The 23,478-nt window shown below is 40.3% G+C and overlaps 1 protein-coding gene across 7 annotated transcripts in view; it reads right to left on the reverse strand.

The window, feature by feature from the left end:
- ENPP2 (ectonucleotide pyrophosphatase/phosphodiesterase 2) overlaps positions 1 to 23,478 on the reverse strand; it is a 110,784-nt gene that overhangs the window by 65,773 nt on the left and 21,533 nt on the right. For 4 of the 7 annotated variants that reach the window (XM_015534610.2, XM_015534609.2, XM_007075585.3 and 1 more), the window contains exons 1-3: positions 14,305 to 14,505; positions 13,995 to 14,097; positions 3,256 to 3,411 (exon numbers count right to left, since the gene is read on the reverse strand). In XM_015534610.2, coding sequence (XP_015390096.1) covers positions 3,256 to 3,411; positions 13,995 to 14,097; positions 14,305 to 14,337 — 292 coding nt within the window. In that variant the 5' untranslated portion in view covers positions 14,338 to 14,505. Of the gene's footprint in view, positions 1 to 3,255; positions 3,412 to 13,994; positions 14,098 to 14,304; positions 14,506 to 23,478 lie in introns of those variants that run through there. The other 3 variants (XM_007075581.3, XM_007075584.3, XM_042972775.1) reach the window with 3 other exon arrangements.

Below are 23,478 nucleotides of genomic sequence, written 5' to 3' on the forward strand. Positions count from 1 at the left end.
GCTTACTTTCCAACTGGGAAAGACAGACCATAAGCAAAAACGAGATAAATTCAGCCTGTGCTAAGTGCTATGAAGGAAATAACCGGATGGTATTGATAGTGATAGGGTGGAAAGGGGATGCTACTTGACATGGAATGGTCAAGAAAGCCCTCTTGAGCTAAGGATGCTTGAGGTCTTCATCTCTTAAAACTTGTCATAAGTAGAAGGCAATGATTTTAGGAAGCAACTCACAGTTGGTGAGTTCAAGCCCCACGTCAGGCTCTGTGCTGACAGCTCAGAGCAGGGAGCCTGCTTCGGATGCTGTGTCTCCCTCTCTCTCTCTCTCTCTCTCTGCTCTTCCCCTGCTCATGTTCTGTCTCTCTGTCCCTCAAAAGTAAATAAACATTTAAAAAATTTTAAAACAATATTCTACCAACCAACAGACACTCTGCTAAGTGAATAAATGGATACGGAGGTATTCATTGCCACGCTAGAAAACCATGCAACTACTGTTGACTTTCCACTCTTTTAGAATTACCTTTGTATCCAAATTCCATTCTCTGTTTTTTGATATCCCTACTTCCTCTGCCTTCTATTCCCAAACAGATTAAATGCTTGGAATTCCTTTATCCAGGAACTGCTATTCCCAATGGTTAGCAATTTTCCAAGGTTACTTTGACTGATTTTTCCCAATTCAAGAATAACTCTTAATCAATATGCTTTTATTCTTGCCCTGGTATATAAGAAAATCCCTTTGTTTACAAAAAAGCATCACTATTAACAAGCTAAACTTATTGAGGAACTACTGGCTTTGAGTAAGAATGGAATTTTAAAAAGTTAGGGTTCAGTGTGAACTACAAGCAAGGTATGAGTCAGTCAGCTACATAATTTTCACAGCAAACATGGCTATAAAGAGAAAAAACATCTAATCTTATGGAATAATAAGAGTGTTACCTATCAGATAAGATAAAAAAGATTTTTTTTAATGAGAAAATACATTTTAAAAGTGAGAACATGTTGAAAAGGGAGTGGTGGAAGGCTCTTGTGCCTTCGAGAGGAATAGAAACATTGCGAAGTATAATTTTGTAATATACATAAAAATTTGCACTTTGAGGGGCACCTGGTGGCTCAGTTGGTTAAGCGTCTGACTCTTCATTTGGGCTCAGGTCATGATCTCATGGTTCGTGGGATAAAGCACCCCTGTCAATGCAGAGCCTGCTTGGGATTCTTTCTCTCCCTCTCTCTCTCTCCCCCTCCCCCTCCCCCTCCCCCCCCCCCCCCCCCCGCCCCCGTGCATGCACTCTCTCTCTCAAAATAAATAAATAAACTTAAAATAAATAAATAAATAAATAAATAAATAAATAAATAAATAAATTTTGATTCAAACTCCACTCCTTGGGAATTATCTTAAAGAAGATAGAAAAAAATACAAATACGCATGAAAAATATTCACTAATACATTGTTCATAACAACAATTGGGGAAAATCTGAATGATGATCAATGAAGCAGGTTGCATCTGTTCAATGGAATACTGTGTAGGCATGCAAAAGGCAGACACACCCTCGCACAGGTGTATATAATACAAACACACACACACACACACACACACACACACACACACACTCATATAAATACACATACACACAGAGTAGTCAGGGTCTGCACTGAAACATTGTGCTTATCTCTAGAGAGTGCTTGTGCTTTTGGAGTAGAACCTCAGAGATTTTGTTTTCTCCTTCAACCTGTTGTTATTATTTGATATTTGATTCTTCCACATTTGGCATATGTTATCTTGGTACAAAGGAAAATAAACTACTTTAAAAATGTTATTAAAGTCCATATTTATTGAACCTCGGAAGAGAGGCATGAACTACACTCCAAGAGAGCTAAGCTGGAGTGAGAACATCCACGAAACTTTGCAAGGAGCCCCAAGATCAGGAACCCGGGCATCTGAAATGACATGTCAGAGGCCAGATGCTCATGGTAGAGAGGAAACACAACATCAGTTAGTTTCCCGGCACCAAGCAATCACAGGCTGCTGGTTTGAAATAATGTTTTAGAGCCAAAGAACTCAACTAGAACATCTGTTCCATCCATATGTTCAGTTTACAAGGTTCTCAGCATTTAAGTTTGCAGGCCCACAACTAAGGAACCTGGGAGAAATTCCAAAGGAAAGTAACAAGAAAAAAAAATGGCTACATGTTTGGAAAATGTATTATACAGAAAACAGTCTAATAAAACTCTCCTTATTTGGGGGGAAAAACAAACAAACCAGAACCAGTAAGGGAGCTGGTGCTGGTTTTCATATGAATCAAGGGCTACTTCTTTAGTAAAGGAGAATAATGTCTCTGTTTCTAATGATATTATTAGAAAGCCAAGGCTAATATCAAAGATAATATGAGTTAGATTTTTTAAAGAATCATCTAAACTATAAAAGTTCAAAAACCAGTAACAACTTGTCAAGGAAGCTATTAAATCTCTTCCTCTAGTGATCTTAAGAACGGGGTTGATGGTCATCTTTCTCAGAGAGTTTGAATACGATGTTGCCCCAGAGGCATGGCCGAGAGCCTACCAGGTCTCTCCAGAGTCCTGTAAAGCGTCAGGATGTGGAACCAGGGAAGGTGTAGTGGCAAAAGTCTACAAAGGTGCTTCTTCTCAACTCATGCACATTCAGAAGCTCATATGGTCTATTGATGGTTCCAGTATAGAAGACACGGAACGAAAGGTCAGGAAGACTGTAAATGAATATTTAAAAACTACCCTGAGCATGTGACCCCACGAGCATGTTAGAATTCCATAACACCTTTCCACCTGCACAGAGAATGGGGAATTACATCAGGGTAGACCAATAGTTACCATACAGTAAGATGAAATAAAACAAATGCTATAAACTGGGCAGGCAAGCAAAAATAAAAAATTAAAATTAAAGCAGAAAAACCCAACCCTTAAGAATGTTCACAGTTTCAGCCCAGGTGCCCTAGCAGTGAGTGTGGGAGTTGACAGCAAAAGATAGAAATGATGAAGATGAAGGGGGGGAAAAAAAAAGCCTGGCCATAAATACTTCCGAAACCAGTAGATAATGACTGCAATTGCAAAAAACCTCCTTTGGGTAGGTCTCGTATGCAAACAACAGTCACACGGGGTATACTTATAATGCAATCGAAAATCATTCAAGAAGCAAAACCCCACAGTTTGGTTTGGCCAAAGCAGAGTGGCAAGGCCAGGGAGGATAACAGCAGAGGGCCTCGTCTTGAGAGGACTCAAAAGTTACCTACCTGTCTTCAGACAAAGCTCATCAAAGTCATGGCAGCAACTGCTGTAGCTCTTACACAGGTTATCGCAACGACAATCAGGGGGTCCAATCTCTTGAAGTTCAAAGCATCTGCCCTTACAAGATCCAGAGGTGTTGGTCCAGGGGGAGTCCGATAACACTGCAAGATACAAGAGGCAAAGGCAACGAGATTGGGAAATGGGTCACGTCACTGTGGAGAGGTGGCCCTGGGAAGGAGTACGGTGTGGTGATGCAGTCAGACTCTAGCTGAGCAGTCTGGTGCCATCACCTGCTAGCTCTGAACCCTTGGCAGGTGGCTAAACTTCCGGTGCCAGTTTCCTCATCGGTAAAGTGGGGGGATTAACGAAAGTAATTTGAGATTATGATGAGAATTAAATGAAACAGTCCAAGCAGAACACTTAGCAGGCTATCAGACACAGGAAGTGCAACAAATGTTGGCTATTGGTTTTATTTTACTGTTTACAGTTATTCTTACTACAAATCTGTGAGAGTTAGTGTCTCTGTAGATGCTAATGATGGCAACAGAGAAGAGAACATCGAGGTATACGCTTAGAAACAAGAGTTCATTGTCCTATTTGAAAATCCATAACTTTTTGTAAGGAGAACGGGGCGTAAATGTTCTGAGAACAGTCTGAACATACCAGATTAAAATAAAAGAATCGTAAGACTTCTTCCAGCCATTAAATCTACACCTATAACTAGAGTAACGCGAAAACAAACACCAAAATCTCAGCTTGTCAAAAATAAATCTTCTTGATTTTCTATGATCTGATTAGAATCAGCCAAAAACCTGAAAAAAACAAATTCAGTGAGATGAAAAGTCCACATATTTGAGAGATATAACCAATTAAGCCCCAAAATTAAAAGGAAGCTCCATGCATCATAGTCCCTAAAAGATAAAATATCTAGGTATAAATTTCCTAGGACATGTGTAGGACCTACATGAAGAACACATTAAAATGCCACAAGAAGATATTTCAAAAGATAGAATTAAATGGAAAGATATACCATCTTGGAGAAAAAAAAATAGTTTATATTATAAAAATGTCAGTCCTTCCTAAATAAACCCAAAGACTCAATGCAACTGAAATAAAAATTTAAGGAGGATTTTTTGGAAACTGGAGAGGATATTAAAGGTTTATAAAAAATAAATATATGAAAATGAAACCAAACTGAAAAGGACGAGTCATTGGGTGAAGACTAGGTAGTCAAATATATTCTGAAGTTAGAGAATTAAAACAGCTTGGTAGGAAAGAAGTAGATGAGTGCTGGGGATGGGGATGGGGATGGGAAAAAGGGCCACAAAGATGAGAATGTATTTATAAGGAAAGCAACATTATAAGTCAGAGAAAGAAAGAAGGAATTATCAGCAGGAGAAAGGTTTAATTAGGAAGCGGTGCTGGAATAACTACTGGCCAACTGGAAAAAGTGAAGCTGTAGCCTCATCCTACTTTACAAAATAATTAACTTCTGATGAATGGAAAGTGTAAGCAGTATCATACCTGGTGCCAGGAATGAAAATTTTTGTAAAACGGACACAGCGCCCATGGATCTTCCCTGCAGAAATTTCATTACTAGGAATTTATCTCTCGTATATATTTGCGAAAGTTGACCGAGATATTTGTACAAGAAAGAATCACTGTATCCATAAATGGAATACTACCCAGCCCTTAAAAACAGTGAATCAGAACCGTGTAGGCTAATATGGAAAGATCTGTAAAATATATGTACAAGTTGCTTTTTTTTAAGAGCAAAGCACAGAACAGTGTTATAGTATTAAATATTATATATTTTATGTGAAAAATAGAGGTAAAGAGAGCAATAAGGATAGAGATGAATATAAAAATAAAAACAGAGCTAGAGCCAGAGAAGAGAGGGGGTGGGCAGTGGCATTGAGAAAAGATGCAGGTGTCAATAACCTTCCCCCGCACCTCCCACCCTCCTCACAAGAAACTCTTTACAGGAATTACATTTGAGCAGTCGTCTGTTTACTTCTATTTCCCTCATACATACATATATGTTTATATCCCTGTGTATGTCTGTATATATATGTGGGGGGGGATAAAGTATATATTATATAACATATATTATATATAAATATCCTAACAAATATTATTTATGACATGCTATGTATAATTTTATTCCCTTCTGTTTATAAATTTTTTATTTTTAAAAATAATTAGCAGGCATTACTTTTAAAAACAAGCAAATGTAAGAAGCAGGGGCAGAACAGATGTTATAGAACATTTCCAGGTTCACTGAAGCCATTTACCTGAATATCTGGTTCATCCCTTAGTCCTTTGTCCTTTTAAAAATCAGAGTCGCCCAATCCTGGCCTTTATGGCATCAGATCAGTTCAAGGAAAGCAAACAGATTCACTAGACCATGAGATGTGAAACGCTTTTGCATGGTTGATTCTGGGATGTCGAAATACATACAAACCACACCAGCTCCGTTTAGGAAATAATCAGGCTTCCAGAGCCTTCCTTACCTCTGGTTCAAAAACAGACTCTTCTATTGACTTTGGCCAACCTATCAACAGTGCATGCTGGCCATAAGAAACTGTGGGGGGAGGTGGGGATGAGACGTGGAAACAGTGAAAGCAGAGAAAGCCCTATGGCGAAAATAAAGATAAGAAAAACGCTTATAATTGAATTATTCCCTTTTTAAGGATCAGTAGCCATCTAATAAATTCTGAGCAGCATTCATTCCCGTGAGCTGCTTACATCAATCTGCTTGGCTATGCTGATAGCTAACATAAGGGGAAGCGATCCAAAGGCACTATGTTTACAAGTGTTTCCTTGTCCCATCTTCTCTTTATGGTGTCCCAGCCTGCACCCGGAATATTTCTCCAATCATGCCCTCTGCTTTCTCCCTCCTCAGAATCTCTTCCCTGTTTCTTTCTTTACTTTCAGAATAATCTGTCTGGATTTTTAGCCATTTTTAAACCTTTCTCCATCCATGCTGGCCACGTGATTTTTACTATTTGCTTACAGCATTGATTATTCTCTAAGTGTATCCCTCACTTTGCTCTTGAAAATAATCAACTCTCGCTCAATAGCCTTCCCTCTTATGATAATCTGCTTTGCCACACCTTAAACAGAAGACAGCTTTGTTGAGAAAGAGTTGCACTTATACTCATCCTGCAAAGATATGGATCATAAAAAGGGCTGGACTCGAGGTTTACCAACAGCCCTCAAGCAAGAGTAAATTCCCGGGTCTGTACGGGTGAGGCACACATATACCAAATTCATTCTTGGATGGCTTGGACTCAGCTGACAACAGCAGGAAGAGAAATGGGCAGGTGAATTGATCCACATAGTTCTTCCAATCCAATAGTCTCCAGAATTTGAACTTCTGTACCTCTTTTGATAAAATCAGGTGAAAGAATAGAATAACAGCACTTCACCTTTCCAGGGAGGGCCTACCTCACCCCTGCCATCTTTCATGCCAAGCTCTGGTCCCTATGCTTTCGTGGTTCTACTGTTCATCCTCCAGGCTCTGGCTTTTTCACTCCATGACCAGGTCTCACATCCCCATGCCAGGCTAAGGACAGATTTTAGAATTTCTCTTTTTACTATACCTGGTTCCATGGCTAAATATAGAAAGATTTTCTTACTTATGAAAGTCTAAATTCTAAAATCTGTAAAGCTTTCCTTTACCTGACCTAAATCAAGAGAAGAATATCAATCTGAGAACCCAGGTTCTATAATTTATTGAACGGCGTGATGGAAACTGCAGGATCAGTGAACTTGTGTCTCACAAATACTGAGACTTCCACAGGATCTCAGAACCAACAAGGAAGACAAAAGACAAAAACACCTCAAAAGGATCCAGTCAAAAATGTGTGATAATGGGGCGCCTGGGAGGCGCAGTCGGTTAAGCGTCCGACTTCAGCCAGGTCACGATCTTGCGGTCCGTGAGTTCGAGCCCCGCGTCAGGCTCTGGGCTGATGGCTCGAAGCCTGGAGCCTGTTTCGGATTCTGTGTCTCCCTCTCTCTCTGCCCCTCCCCCGTTCATGCTCTGTCTCCCTCTGTCCCAAAAATAAATAAAAAACGTTGAAAAAAAAATTTTTTTTAAAAATGTGTGATAAGTATGGAGGTTTAGAATTTCATATGACACATTTGCCAATACTTTTATGACATTCAAATTGATTGCTGCCTTTCTTTTTTCTTTTTGGTGGGGGAGGGGCAGAGGGAGAGGGAGAAAGAGAATCTTAAGCAGGCTCTACTCTTCCCCGTGGAGCCCGACACAGGGCGTGAGATCATGAGCTGAGCCGAAATCAAGAGCTGGATGCTTAACCAACTGAGCCACCCAGGTATCCCTTGCTGCCCCTTGCTACATGTTTAAATAATGTTATTTTACTTCTAAGATGCAAGTCACTTCCAGAATCTTAAAAAATAAATGTTACAGTCTATACAGACATATGTTTTCTTAAAATAGGGACTTCAAATTTTAAAACATGTATGTACATACATATGTGATAGGCATAAAAAAGTGCTACGTATTCCTTATTTTTCACAGAAGCATTTCATGATTTAAAAACACCAATGTAAAAACATGATTTATTCCATTCAAATTCATAATTCTGATAGAAACAAGTAAAATTATTTTCACTCAGTTAAGTAAAACCTTATTTCTAAAACATTCCATCTTAGAGGCGCCTGGGTGGCTCAGTCGGTTAGGTGTCCAACTCTTGATTTCGGCTCAGCTCATGATCTCAGGGTTACTGAGTTTGAGCCCCACATCCGGCTCTGCACTGACAGTGTGGAACCTGCTTGAGATTCTCTCTTCCTCCCTCCCTCCCTCTCTCTCTGCCCCTCCCCCACTTGTGCGTGTGCACACACACTCTCTCTCTCTCTCTCTCTCCCCCAAAATAAATAAGCCTAAAAAAGATATCTAAAACATTCCATCTTACCATACATATACAGAGGCATGTTGTAGAGTTCTGGTGCCACTTACATGTGGAAAAACTACAGATGATTCAATAGACTATTGGAAAGAACCTAATTCATGACAAGAGTTGTGACCCAAACATGACTCCATCCCGGACTCCCAATCATGTTTTCCTCTAAATCCCTCTGCAAAATGGAACTTTTCAGATCTGGATGACCGTCAGCGAGGGAAGCGGTACCTAAGTTTGAAAACATTTAGCTTCCTAAAAGCTGGAAGATCGTTTCTTCGAAGCTTTGCGTGGTCCTGCGGTCAGGGTTTGAGATAGGCCCCCGTCTGTTCCTCCCGTTCTCCGTGGTCCTCAGCCCGAGTGCTTCCTAAAAGTGAGGGGAAAGCCTCGCGTGGCTCTGCCGCCTCCTGTTCAAGGGCACTGAAACAGAACTGGTTCTCCTGTGTCTGCCTGCCCGTCTGAAGTACAAACCACAGGGAAAGGAGGCGGTCAACATGGATGACATTCAAGACGCTGACCAACTCTAGCATTTCATACTGTCTTCTGCCCCTTCTGGAGTATATGATTCATCCTTTCTAGACATACTTTCTTGTGCTGAAGTGGCCATTCGTTCTTGATATTTTCGACCTCATCTCGTAGTGAGCCGCACTTATGTACAGGCCTGTGTGTCAGGACCTCGGCTTCCAAAATACATCAGTTCCTGTCAACACCCACTCCTGGAGCCTCTCTGTTCTCTCCTCCTGCTCAGCTTCCGAACCAGATTTCGTAGACAACCTTTTCAGTAAATAGGTCCACCTGGGAAGTTTTCAGACACCAGGACTTTTAAAGCATTTATAAACACAACATTCTCATGTAGAAGGACCGCATAAACTACAAGAAAAGAGATTTCTATGTGATGTAAATAAAAGAGATTAAAAACTCTAATTCGACTTTAAACCTCTCAAGTAGCATTTATGATGGTAATCAGTAGAATATGTCTGATTGTGTTGCAAATTTGCTCCCAAACAATGAACCGCTGTCATAAGCACAGGTATTGTCCACTTGAAAAGGTAAAAATTTAGACACTGGCCTTCAAAGAGAAGTGAAGATAAATTAAACTTAGCTTCACATACTTAACACCTTATATTCCCTCCAACCCTAATATGGCATTTTGTTTTCAAAAAACTTTTCCAATAAAGAGGCAACATTATCCCCATTTTCCTGCTTGGAAAATCAGAACTGTCAGTCTGATTTGAGACAGCCAGGGCCTGGCTAAAATTTTAGATCATCCGAATACAACTATGGTACTGTCCTCATTCACAAAGGATTTTTCAAATTTTGTACGTAGGCTATGAATTTGATGAAGACATGATTTGGGACGATTTGTCCATTCAAGAATCTCTGTGGAACTCCACCGAGGACTGAGATTTCTGGTTATGCAGACAAGACAGAAGATTCTGTATAGTGTTAAGGAAGTGAAAAATCCCTACTCCAGAGCTTCATTTAACATCAACAATAACAACAACAAAAAACAAACAAAAAAACTGAAAAAGCTGTCTCCTTCTTAGATTCTAATTCAGATAGTTTTATTTCATTTACTCTAAAATGTCCCCTGACTCTCCATTAGATTGAACATAAAGCCCCATAACATGACCTTCATCATGACAGAGGTCTCCTTGCAGGGTCAGGGTCACAGTTGTTATCTGTCAGCTTTGCAGTTTCCTATGTGTTACTATCCAGTCATCAAGAAAGCTCTTCATTGTAGAATGAAATCCCCAAACTTCTCAGATGAACCCACCTTCTCGTTCCTATTACCATTGTGTTTTCTCTGTGATTCACAAAGAAACACTCTACTCATCAAGCGACATTCTTCACTTCACATTTACTCATGAATTTTATTCCCATCCACATACTTTTAAACTTTGGAGCCACTAAAAATGACAGTTGAATTGAGCTTTCAAATCTCTACTTGCTAGCTATTCACAAGTTCACCAATTTCTCTGTGTCTTCCAAGTATGTTGCTTATATTTCAGGTAATATCCCACTTCCATCTACAGACTGAAGGGGCATTTATCATAAGCTTCAGGAAAATAGACTCCACTGTAACACCACAAATGTGCACCTATGCACATAGTTATGAGTGCACATGCATATATATATATACATACATTCTCTCGCAATCATCAAGGCAAATCAAGCTGGCTACACTGGATGTATGGGACAAAGATGTCAAACTGATTTGGACTTATTATTTACATTTTCTTTGAAAATTTATTCCAGCCATCCCATGTACTTGATTGCCCATTATATTTACCCAATAGAACCGTAATTGGCTTCGCTCATTTCCGATCTTGTAATAAATTCATAGATCTGTTATCATCTGGTAGAAGAAATCCTATTCTACTATTACTTCCAATAGATCACTAGGTCCTAACAATAAATCCAGCTAACAAGTGTGCTAGTTGGTTAATTATAACAGTTTGTTTGCATTGCCACAGCCTTGAAACTAACACCCCAGTCCATAGTACAGCACTGAGGGTCTGCCTGTGTGTAGAACATTCTCACCTATTGTTGAGGACTCTGAGGAACTACACTGACTAAGCAAGAAGGTACATGCTTTTAAATGGGAGATCTTGCTCTGGTCAGTGGGAAGTTGGCCATATATTAATACCCTTTGTGTTCCATTTGGTGAAACAGTCTTGAACTGCTAAACTTCCCAGGATTTCTTTGGAACATGAAAGCATTGTTGAAAATAGGCATGGCTGCCTTTCTGCTTACTATCTTGTCCTAATACATATATAACAGTTCACCCAGTGTTTTCTGATGTGAAGGCCTTGCTGACAGAATCACCAACCACATGTGTTATATGAGGGTGGCCCTTTCTAAGCACAGAGAACATTTAAAAAAGATGAAAATGCTTCAACTCTCTGTACTATGCTCTCACCCAGTTTCCAAAGTACATCTCTGGTCTTTATTCAGAAGCAAGCAACCATAGTAGTGCCTGAAAAGCCGGTAAACTATAGCAACAGAAAAATTAAAAATAAGAAGTGTTCAGGCATACCAAAAATCCCCAAACTGAGACTTAAGTGGTATTGTATCCCAACAAAGCTTCACAAAGGTAGAAATTTCACTAAAAATTATTTTAGAAGATAACCATTAAGGCTAAAATAATCAATGATTTAACTAAATAATTTGAGAAGCAAATATTTGGTACTATATTTAAGATCACTTAGGGGCACCTGGGTGGCTCAGTCGATTAAGCATCCGACTTCAGTTCAGGTCATGATCTCATGGTTGGTGAGTTTGAGCCCCGTGTTGGGCTGTGTGCTGACTTTCAGAGCCTAAATCCTGCTTGGGATTCTGTGTCTCCCTCTCTTTCTGCTCCTCCCCCACTCGCATTCTGTCTCGCTCTCTCTTAAAAATAAATAAACCTTAAAAAATATCCAAAAAAATCACTTAGACTTATAGATTATAATATAGATTATATTATTTTTACAGAAATAACACAGGCTCATTAGCTCTTACAGCTGTTTCTTATAACACAGGGAGATAATTACGCACAAAATATATTTAAGGATTAATAAATCTGTTCTATACTTTGCAAGTTCTCCTGTAGAGTGCACACGAATCCAAGAGTCAACGAAACAGAATGGTTGGAAATCATAAGCTTTTTTTTTTTTTTAAATCCATAAGGAAAATTAGAAATCATCTAGTCCTGGGGTGCCTGGGTGGCTCAGTCAGTTAAGCGTTCGACTTCAGCTCAGGTCATGATCTCACAGTTTCTGAGTTCAAGCACCACGTCAGGCTCTGTGCAGACAGCTCAGAGCCTGGAGCCTGCTTCAGATTCTGTGTTCCTCTCTCTCTTTGCCCCTCTCCCACTCATGCTCTCTCTCTCTCTCTCTCTCAAGAATAAACAAAACATTTTTAAAAATTAAAAAAAAAAAGAAGAAAGAAATCATCTAGTCCTGCTTCTCATTATACAGCTAAGGAAACCGATGTCACAAGTGACTTGCCCAAGGCCACACAGCAAGTTACATGGATCCAGGATGCTAGTCCAGGGATTTCATGACTGTTTTCCAAAAAAGTCAACTTTGAAAATAATGAGTGACTTGAATTTACACATTCATTATGAAAACAGCTTTTAATATCAGTTTTGGCTGAAGTAATACATTAATATGAAACAGAAAGAAAAGTTCCTTTTAAGGTGCATTGGAAAGAACCAGAAGTGGGCTCTCAAGCAGCTAGCTTGCCCACATGACCATACTTAGGATCCGATCCCCTTCCACTCTGCACAGTTACAGTCAGTGTTAATGGGAGTTACACTCGTCTGGAACAAGAGAAAGAGGTCTTTGAAGACAGCATTTGTTACCAATAAAAACAGGATTCTCCAGCCTGGTGATCTCCTCTCTTCTCCCTCCCCAACAGAAAACACAAATCATTTTGTCCATTTGGCTCCCTGGGGGTGCAATTTTTATGATCTATTTTCTTACTTTTCACCCTGACCACACCCCACTTTGACTCACCAAACTCCTTCTAATATCATTCTTTCAACTTTCTGGCATGACTTAAAAGCAACTTACTTGATGTAAGGAAGACCTAGTATTCCATCAATATATGTAGCATAGGGTGGTTAATAAAAGCTCATGCTGGCTAAACAGACAGGTGATATAGTCTTTTAGATTAGTCAAGTCAAAAAAAAAATACAGAAAAATTCAAAATTCACAGGAAGGCAGACAAACGTGCTGAGATGTCAGAAAAAGTCAAGAAAATATTGCCCCCTAGAGTACCCATTACTTAATATGTAATTTTTATTTATAAAACCATCAGCAGCTCCAATTTCCAGGAAATTAACCAACTCATTACTTAAGACCTGGTCAGCTAAGCCCCCTCGGTTCACACAAGGAGCTCCTTTATAAGAATTCCCACGCTGCTTACGGCACAGTGTATTGTAAAAGGAAACTCTTTCACGTTGGTTCTATTAGTTAAGTCAAGGTACACTATTAAAACTTACCTTTCCTAATGCCAAAAGAAAAAACTGAGTGCAAATGAATCTTGTAAGTTCTTCAAAGCACCTCTTCTCTTTTTTATTTTTCCTACTTTAGCTAAATCTTGATTTCATAGTCCTAAACTCTGAAGTTTCAGAAAGACAGTTCACTGCTTTTCTTAGTGGTGCCCAGGTGGCTCATTAGGTTAAGCATCTGACTTCAGTTAAGGTCATGATCTCACGGTTCATGGGTTCAAGCCCCGCATCGGGCTCTGTGCTGACAGCTCAGAGCCTAGAGCCTGCTTCAGATTCTGTGTCTCCCTCTCTCTCTGCAACTCCCCCACTCACACTCTATCTCTCTCTCTCAAAAAAAATAAATAAGTGTTAAAAAGATTTTTTAAAGAAAAACAGTTCACTACTTTTTTTTAACTTCCATTCCTCTTTTTTTTTTTTTTTCTGGGTCAGAAGTTTCTGGAGAAAAATACTACATCCTATATCACATGCCAAGAAATCAAATTCATGTATCTGCAATATTAAACCAGCACCTGTTCTCACCACTTCTATCTTAGCCTTGTCTGTTCACAAGAGTTTTAATTTTATCTTAACATTTATAAATATCGGAGTGCAAAGATTTAAATAGCCTGCTATCACGAAGCAAGCATAAATGTTCTCTAATTAAAACCACATTCTCTCACCTGAATTATACACACAGCTAGTTTTATTCCAAAGAAAACTAGGACTACATTAGTTATACCGCAAGATTATCTTAAAGATGCATTTCTTAATGAGCTTCTATTGATTATCCAGTCCGTAATATTGTAAAAGGACTGAAAATGCTGATAGTCAGTACACTTACCTGTAGGAGGCCCTTCATCCCAGCCTTCTGCCCTCTTAATTCGATTTGCTGTGAATCCTAAGCAGATATTGACTCCAACAGCAAAAGTGAACAGGGATATTACCTAAGGGAATAGGGAGATTGAGGTGTCAAACCAATGAATCAAATTATATGAAGGCAAATGAAAGGACTTCAACATCACCACCCAGTCCTACAACTTCCAAAATGCACTGTAAAGCACTGTCTGGATTTTTAAAACAAAAAGCAAAATTGCAAATCAGGAACTGATTCTTAACATCAAGTCCTTCCCCCCATGCCATCTTTCTCCTACCTGGTAGGACTGGACCGGACTCCTCCTTGCCATGGCAGAGGGTTCTTGGAAAGCCTTTTGCAGTGTGTTCTCTTTTGCCTACACTGAATGCACTGCTTTTTGGGGCTCTGAGTTCAGTCTATTAACTACAAGTAATCCCACCTGGGAGGTTGACAGCCTCCCCTGATTTGTCCGGAGCTTGATTTCATCACGATTGATTCACAAATGGCAGTTCTGAGCCTAAGAGGCTTGAAACACCCCTCTCCTTCTCTCCACCCCCTTATCGGTCCCGCCCCTAACACACACACACACACACACACACACACACACACACACACACACACACTTTCATGTGGTTTCCTCTGGTAACATGAGGGTTTCTTATGTTGCTGTGGCCAATAACAGTGCATGTTCATTTTCCTTCCCTCACAAAAACATGGTTTTTAAAAAAGAAACCAAATGTATTTGATCCGATAAAAATGAAACAGAGCCGTAAAAGGGTTTCCACCAGCTTTAAGCTTTTAAGGTTTACAATGTAGTTATTCAATGTAGTCCACCTCACGACTTTATTTTTTTTTAAACAAGGAAAGTTTTATAATTTATAAACCTAATAACTTTCCCTGTCTTTCCCATGTATTTATTTTTTCTGGCAGTTTAAATGACCCTGTCCCTACTGCCACATTCTCAGCTACTCCCGACTACTCAAATATTTCTCACGATAAAATCTCCCAGGACTGTAACGAACACAAGAGATAGCACTATTTTTCCCCATGTTGTTGTTAGAGTTTAGAGAAGTAACTTTTATCAAAATACTGGGAATTGCCAGCTAAGCAGTAGAGAGTCCTTCTGCCCTGTGAGGAAGGACAGAATAAGAAGAGCCTGGCTCTTCTTCCCTAAAAAAAACTGTCAGCTTGGTTTTGGGGAGGGGGGGACAGGGGGGGAGGGGCTGGATGGGGCAGCTTTATTAGTGATCGAATTTAGGAAGGAAATCTCAATGGCAGCCAGAATTTAGCTTTAAACATCGTTTCCTTGATGATTTCCCAGTTATATTGTCATCCAGTCACCAAACACGGTGTCCTTTAAGGCTATTGCCAATGTTCAACTTTCTTTACTAAGCATTTGGCAACCAGGAGACTTCTAAAAGAAATTGAGGTCTCTAAATCTGAAAGTTATTTAAATATTATACGTTTTTAAGATTCAGAATGAGGGAAGAAGGCTTGCCTTTGGTTTTCCCCGCACCAGGCCCGGGCACCATTAATCTCGCACTGAGCATATGTGCGTACATAAACAAATACAGCACTTACCATGCAACAGATTACTAACGGAGCAGTGGCTCTGCTCAAATAAAACATGATAGCATGAAAGCAAGCACTGTGGATTACACAGTAGGCCTGGCTTTCATTATATATTCTAGAATTCAGTAACGGCTAATTGAGAAAAAGAAAACGCACTGCCAAACTTGAAGTTGCCTTTCTAAAAATCCTTTTAGTCTTGTATTCTTGCGGAGATGGCGGGCTTATGGATTTTTCTAGAGAAGTCCCTTGCTTTAGTTTGTGTGCCATACTGAAATGATTTGGAGCTGGGTATTTAGCAAGGCTTATGAAAGATGTTAACCGCATGTAAGATTTTTCTACTATTGATGTTCAAGTTCAAGATGGACCCTGGCTTTTATAGTAGAAAACTATAAACCGAAAAGGAAAATCAAGGCAAAGGACTGCGACTGCCTTGTGTTGTGTGCCACGTGTTCCAAACGTTCCCCCCGAAACCTGCCTCCCCTTCTCTCTAACCTCCCCGGCCCTTGCCAACAACTTTAGATTCTATCTGACATTTGAGTGTTGAAACCCAGCTTGAGGATAATGAAGGCTCTCCTTGAAAAAAAAAAAAAAAAAAGACTCAGAAGCTGAACATCATCCATTAATTTTTTTTGACATGCAGCATAGCTGTGCAGAGAAAAAAGGCTTCAGTATAATAGTCGATCCATAATTGGCTTCTGTACAGCACTTGTTACCAATTATCTAAGAGGATTGAGCTCAGGCATTATTTCCGTCAACTGTTCTGTCAAAGAACTTTGTCTTCAGGTCATTATGCACACGGAACTCATTAAAAAAAACACACATACACAAGTACACATGTGTGCACGCGTGCACACACACATACACACACACACATACACACACACACACACACACACACACACACACCTTCTAACCCTAGTTAAACAGAATCTTACTACTAAAACATCCCTATAAATTAACTGGCAGGAGGATGACCAAAGTCTCTACCTCGGGCATCAAATCAACTACAAAATACAATTACCCTTCTTTATCTAAAACTGAGAAAACCAAAAGTCTGGTAATAAATACCATAGGTCTAGAAATTCAGCTAAATGACTGGAATATCGTTCAAAACCTTCTGTAAACAAAACCAAACTGAGAAAGTCCATCTATCTGGTGTTTAACATTTTGGAACAATGTCACCTATAGTTGGGTCAGTAAACAAGAAAGCGTTTGAGAAAGACTAAAATTAACTTCCAGAATGGTTTATTAATCCAGCTACATTTCAGAGAACACTGCCCCCTGGCAGAAGGAAATCCAGAACTTGCAACAGTCTTAGGCCCTAGAAATCATTCTGAGGTTCTCAAGCTTTCTCGAGAATAAAAATCACCTCAGGAGCTTGTCTGAAATGTGCGTGCTTGTGGTCTACTCACCAAGATTTGGATTCAATAGGTCTAGGAGGGAAGGTAGAAAAACCAAGGATTCTAGAAGTCAGACAAGAATTGGCACGATAGGTTATCCTGACGTAAGTAACGTAAGGCACACATTTAGAGAAACAGAGCACTGGAAGAAATTACTCTGAATCAATTTGTTTATGCCCTGGATGTTGAGTTGCTTGGTCTAATGCTAATGTAATTTTCATATATTATTAAGAGCATTCACTATTGATTGGACATTAAAGTCTAGATCTCCATGGCTGTTCCTCCATGGGAATCATCTCCAAACTGTAAGCAGCAAAACAGAATTTTATTTATTTTGCTGGTGGCACAAAGCAGCAGTGTGTGTATTGCTTAATTGCACTACAGTAGTTGCATTTATACGAATGCACAGTCTATCTTTTCATGAAATGGTTCTGTGGATCCTTGTTCCCAAGCGCTGATTAAGGTAAGAGGGCTTGAGGTTCATAATGAGATTTGAGAGATAGATAATTGACGGTTGTCATTTTTGCCGCCTGCAATAATTATGAAATTTTCATAAACTGCTTCAAACTTTATCTATACCCAGTTTCTCATTATGCAGAGTTAACTGCATGATGGTGTCTTGACTTAACACCATTCCCAGAATGCTCTAAAACTTTAGTGTTAGACAATTACCAACCGCCTGATTTGGTATCGTTGAGCAGTAAATATAGCACATACACTAAGCAAATAAGAAAATAATACCCATAGGTCTTCTCCCTATTTCATTTTAAAACTCTTTGAGCTAAGTCTTGCTTTTTAATTCTGCTGTGGTTGCTGGCTATTAGAAAATTCAGAATAAAAACAGGACAGCAGTCTTTGCGAAAGGGGTTTACCAATCTGAATTGAGCAAAAAATTATGATGGCTAATGGAGGAACAAGCTGGCCCAATTGCTCCACAATTCAAGACCGCAGATTGTATAAAGTAGACACCACTTAAGATTCTGAACCACAGACGCAAAGTTTGATGGGTAATCTTTGGTCCCAGGAGGTTCTCCAGTGGAGAAATAGCATATATCTGTTCAAATGCAAACAGGACTTGTGTTATTAGTTATTACACAATTGAAAGCTGAAATCAACACCGGCACATCTTTCAATGACTACAATTTACATCGTAAACTTCTATGCATGACACTTATTCCCAGTGGATCTAAGCGTAAAGCCCCCACACCAGAACAATCTCTATCTTCTAAGAATATTCATTCATTGCACAAATATTCATCAGCTCCTACTGCGTACCAAGCACTGATCTGGCACTAGTACTATATGGGGAGCTGAACCAAAACATAGCCCCCTGCCCTCCATATGAATCAAATAGACACAGAAATAAATGTGTGATCTCAACTGATTACGTGCAGAAAGGTAGAGGTAAGCACTGCTATGAGAACATATAACTCTGGATTGATCCAGTCAGGAGGATCATGGAAGACTTTGTGGAGTAGCAGTTGAGCTCTAATGTGCAGGGTAGGTGGGAGTAACTAAATAAGAGTGGGAGAAGATTCTAGGCAGAGCGAACAGGGTGTGCAAAGGTTCCACGTGGGGTAGAGGCACAGCACACCCATGATATGAAAAGACAGCTGGTTTGACTAGAGCAGCAAGAGCAAAAGCGGGCGTGTTGTGAAATGAGTCAAGGGATTAGCAGGGGCCAGTTCGTGTGGGGCTCCGTCCGTCATGTTGGCTGCTATTGTCTTTGCCTTATAAGTGATGGATAGCCTTAAAAGAGCTTAAGCAGGTGAAAGTTACTCCGATGTTGAAGGATGAATCTCTGTATGGTGTGGACATGTAGTGCAGGGAGTCAAGAATGGACACAGAAAATCAGTTTGGAGATGATGAAGTAATCCAGGAAAAAGCTAGTGACACCTTGCACCAAGAGGGCCATGGTGGTGGATTGGGAGAAAACTGGGGCAGGTGGGGAAAAGATCCATTAATGAACTGGGTACACGGGTTCAGGGGCAGGAAAGTAAGAAGTGTGACTCCTGAGCTAATGAATATGTAATTGGATTAGGACGACATACAGTACTCAGTAAAGTCACTCCTAAAGGTTTAACTGGATTGCAAAAAAGACGTGGAGATTGATATCCACTTGCTAACATTCTAGACTTAGTTCAAATAAGGGATACGGCTAATAGCTTTAGAACATGTCAGTAGTTTTAAAAACCACTTAAGGCAGTTGTTTTAAAGTTCCTTTGGACTTTAAACACTGAAAATACATTTATTCATAATTGAGGTTTAAAAGGAATTACTGCCTGGAAATAACTCACCTTTGTTGCTAACTCTAGCTTACAGTACATTTTAAAACTTGAAAGTCAAGGTTTGTCTACTTCTTTTCAGCTACTCTGCAAGCTGCACGCTAAATTTCCAGGCGAGTGGAAGAAGGTTGTAACAGTTTGGCGAGATGGCGAGATGGTGTGTGTGAGAGCCTCCTGGTTTCATGTGTGAGTCCGCTTTGTACTGTGCACTGTGTGATATTCGCCACAGATGGGTGGGTATGACACTATACGGAAGAGTTTCAGGGGCGCCTGGGTGGCTCAGTTGGTCAAGCGTCCGACCTCAGCTCAGGTCACGATCTCAACGGTTCGTGGGTTCAAGCCCCACGTCGGGCTCAGAGCCTGGAGCCTGCTTTGGATTCTGTATCTCCCTCTCTCTCTGCCCCTCCCCCACTCACATTCTCTCTCTCTCTCTCTCTCTCTCTCTCTCTCTCTCTCAAAAATAAAATAAAACATTAAAAAAATTAGAAAAGAGTTTCACCACCCTTGCCTTCTAGGCTCTCACGTGCGCGGGTGAGAAGCTTCTCTCAGTTCCACTTGCAGATGAAGAAATGGAGGCTCAAAGACTATGTGACATCTCCAAAGCGGGACAGTAAGTGATTGAGCCAGGTCTGAGGAACCAGATCTCCTAAGCCAGCTTAGTCCTCTTCCCGCTATGGCATGACGTCCCTGTACTACACCACATGGGGGCCTCAACTTGACACATGCAGCACGCAGCTACCCAAACAACCGGTTCACCTTCCAGCTTCTTTCCTTTTCCTGGAAACCTTCTGCAATCCTTCCATCTCTCGTTTCTCATCAGACACCATGTCTACCGGGTCTTGTTATTGATTACAGTTATTACCATCCTTTCTCAGGGCTTGCTGAGCGTTCTTAGTATCTAAATTGTCTTTCTTTTTTTTTTTTTTTAATTTTTTAACGTTTATTTATTTTTGAGACAGAGAGAGACAGAGCATGAACGGGGGAGGGGCAGAGAGAGAAGGAGACACAGAATCAGAAGCAGGCTCCAGGCTCCGAGCCATCAGCCCAGAGCCCGACGCGGGGCTCGAACTCACAGACGGCAAGATGGTGACCTGAGCCAAAGTCGGACGCTCAACCGACTGAGCCACCCAGGCGCCCCTCTAAATTGTCTTTCTATGTGAATATTTTAGATTCTCCCTTCATCCTCATTCTACAGGACATGCATAAGCAGTTCGCCTCAAAATTGCCCTTCCTGTTTGCACCCTCTGCCCCCTTCAAACACCCTTTCATTCAGGCCTCTCTTAATTCATTCCCATTCATTCCCAGAGGTCCCTGCATAAGATGCAAATCTGATGATGCTCCTCCCAATCTCAAACCTTCAGTGGTTCCCTATCACAGCAGTTCTCAAGGAGTGATCCTGGGGGCTACCTGGAACAGAATCACCTGGAAACTTGTTATAAACGTAAATCCTTAGGTCCTACCTCAGATCTATGGAATCAGAAACGTGGGGGCAGGGTGGGTAGAGCCCAGAATCTGTGTTAACAAGCCCACCAGGCAAATTCTGCTGCCAGTTTGAGAACCACTGACCTAAAGCATAAAATCCAAACCCCTTGGCAACGAAAATAGGATTCTAAATCCAAAATCAAGTTGGCTATGGGCACCTGGGTGGCTCAGTCAATTAAGCGTCCGACTTCGGCTCAGATCGTGATCTCACGGTTCGTGAGTTCAAGCCCCGAGTCGGGCTTTGTGCTGACAGCTCAGAGCCTGGGGCCTGCTTTGGATTCTGTGTCTCCCTCTCTCTCTTCCTCCCCTGCTTGCACTCTGTCTCTCTCTCTCTCTGTCTTGAAAATAAAATATTTTTTAAAAATTCGAAATCAAGTTGCCTGGATTCAAATCTACTACTGTTTAACCGTGAGACCTTACATGACCCTTAGGCAAATTACTTCTCCATCCTAAGACTCAGTTTTCTCATCTGTATGCAGCTCATAGGAATCTTAAGAGTATTACATGGAATAATCCATGTAAATTGCCTAGCACAATGCCTGGCACAGAAGAATGCTTAGCAAATGGTAAATTTTTTAATTAGAGAAATATTTGCTGTTCCTTGATTAAGTTGTACCCTGTGACACATCCATTCTTTAATATATGTTGTTGCTTTGGCCTAGAATGCCCTTCTCCACCTAATCTCCCTGGCAAACTCCAACATATTCATGAAGATTCAGGTCAGATGTCACTCTTCTGTGAAGCGCCCCCCTCCCTCCCGATTTTGCCTCTCCTGTGCAGAGCAATGGGTTCCTCCACTCTGCTCCCATATTGTCTACAAATCCATTTTTAGGCCTCTCTGTCCCTTGTGATATTTTTGAATGCAGGGATCAGTCATTCTTGTGCTTCACAGAGCTATGCATCTTTCCTGGGATGTAATAGGCAGGCAATAAATGTTTGTTGAAGGAATTACTTGATATCAAGAAATTCAAATTGGAACTTCAATCCTTACTCTCTTACTACTAGCTGTGTGACTTCAAGCCCATGTTTCCTCATCTGTAAAGCAGGATTATTGGGCTAATCAGTGATTTGTAACACTTTTTGAAGCAGCGAAACCTTATTTTCAAAGAAAATCTTAAAATGAATACCAACATCTAAATGTGGAGATGCTCTACTTTAAGTAGGGAGTGGGGAGCCAAGATCCTATCCGACCAGCCACCTCCCCTTCTCCCTACAGTACTTTGTCAGAAGACCGGACATTCAAGGAGTGCAATTTGTGAAAATAAACAAAGACAATAACCAAGTTAATTCCACTATTTAAACACTTTTTTAAAAGTTTTATTTATTTAAGTAATCTCTATGTCCTATGTGGGGCTCAAACTCATGACCCTGATCAACTGAGCCAGCCAGGTGCCCCTACCTACTTTTCTAAATCCAACTTTTGTTGTAGTATTCAGATATATACATACATGCCAAAATGCGACCCAAATTACCCCCAGGCCAGATCTTTCATTGGCAAGTGACAGAATCTTTCACTCCAGCCAAGCTGCTCCCCTAAGGAGTCCAACCAAATTTCCAGCCTCCTCATGGTGTTTCTCAGCTCTGAAGTCCTCCTCTTTCCATGGCACTCATCCAAATCTGAGTCAATTCACAGCCTTCCCAAAGCTATGGATTATTAATAAAAATAACATGAGTTCTTATAACACAGGGTTGGTATGAAGACCAACTGATATAATGCATGTTAAGCAAGTAGCTCAGTGCTTGAAACTTAGAAAATGTGCAAATATTAGACACTATTACGTACAGGAGGCTAAAGACTACATCTGTTATCATGTTCTCAGCATTAAGCAAAGAACTGAGCACATAACAGGTGCTTAGCAGTGACATAGATTCTAGGAAAATTCCTTTACTTTTAGAGAGATTATGTACAGATTAAAGTTGGAGATGTTACAAATCTCTTGTCACATTCTCTCTAACCTCAAGAGAAAATGAGCAGCTTTTATTTGGTAAAGGGTGGGGTGACTCTGGGGACAGCCTTGAAGGCACAGGTTTGAACTACAATAACAAAGACCCTCTATTTGGACTGGAAAGCCCCAAGAATTTGAGCTTCAACTCAAGAAATTTGTTTGAATATAAACACAAACCTAAAAGGAAGTTTATGCTCGCTACTAGAATGCCATCATCACATGCTTAGCAGCACAATGGTGCCCTCTTGGAGAGGAAGCAGAACTGCTATTTCTGTGATTCCCCTTGCAAGCAAACAGGAGCTAGTGACATTCATCGATCTAGAAACAGAAGGGAATTTCCTCTGCCTGATAAAAGACTTCTGTGAAAAACTTACAGCTAACTTCATGGTGAAAGACTAAATGCTTTCCCCCTAAGATCCAGAACAAGACAAGGATGTCTTCTCTAACCACTTCTATTCAACACTGCACTTCTAGGCAGGGCAATTAGGCAAGAAAACAAATATAAGGCATTCCAATTGGAAAGGAACAAATATAGCTATCTATATATAAGACATGAACTTGTATATAGAAATCTTAATGAATCCTTTAAAAACTATTAGATGAGCACTGGATATTGTATGTAAGTGAGGAATCACTAAATTATACACCTGAAACAAATTTTACCGTATATGTTAACTAACTAGAGTTTAAATAAAAACTTGAAGGAAAACTATACAAATAAAGAAATTCAGGAAGGTCGCATGATACAAGCTAAATATTTTTTTTTCAACGTTTTTTATTTATTTTT

Source organism: Panthera tigris, chromosome F2 (assembly GCF_018350195.1).
Source record: "Panthera tigris isolate Pti1 chromosome F2, P.tigris_Pti1_mat1.1, whole genome shotgun sequence".
Taxonomy (NCBI): Eukaryota; Metazoa; Chordata; class Mammalia; order Carnivora; family Felidae; genus Panthera; species Panthera tigris.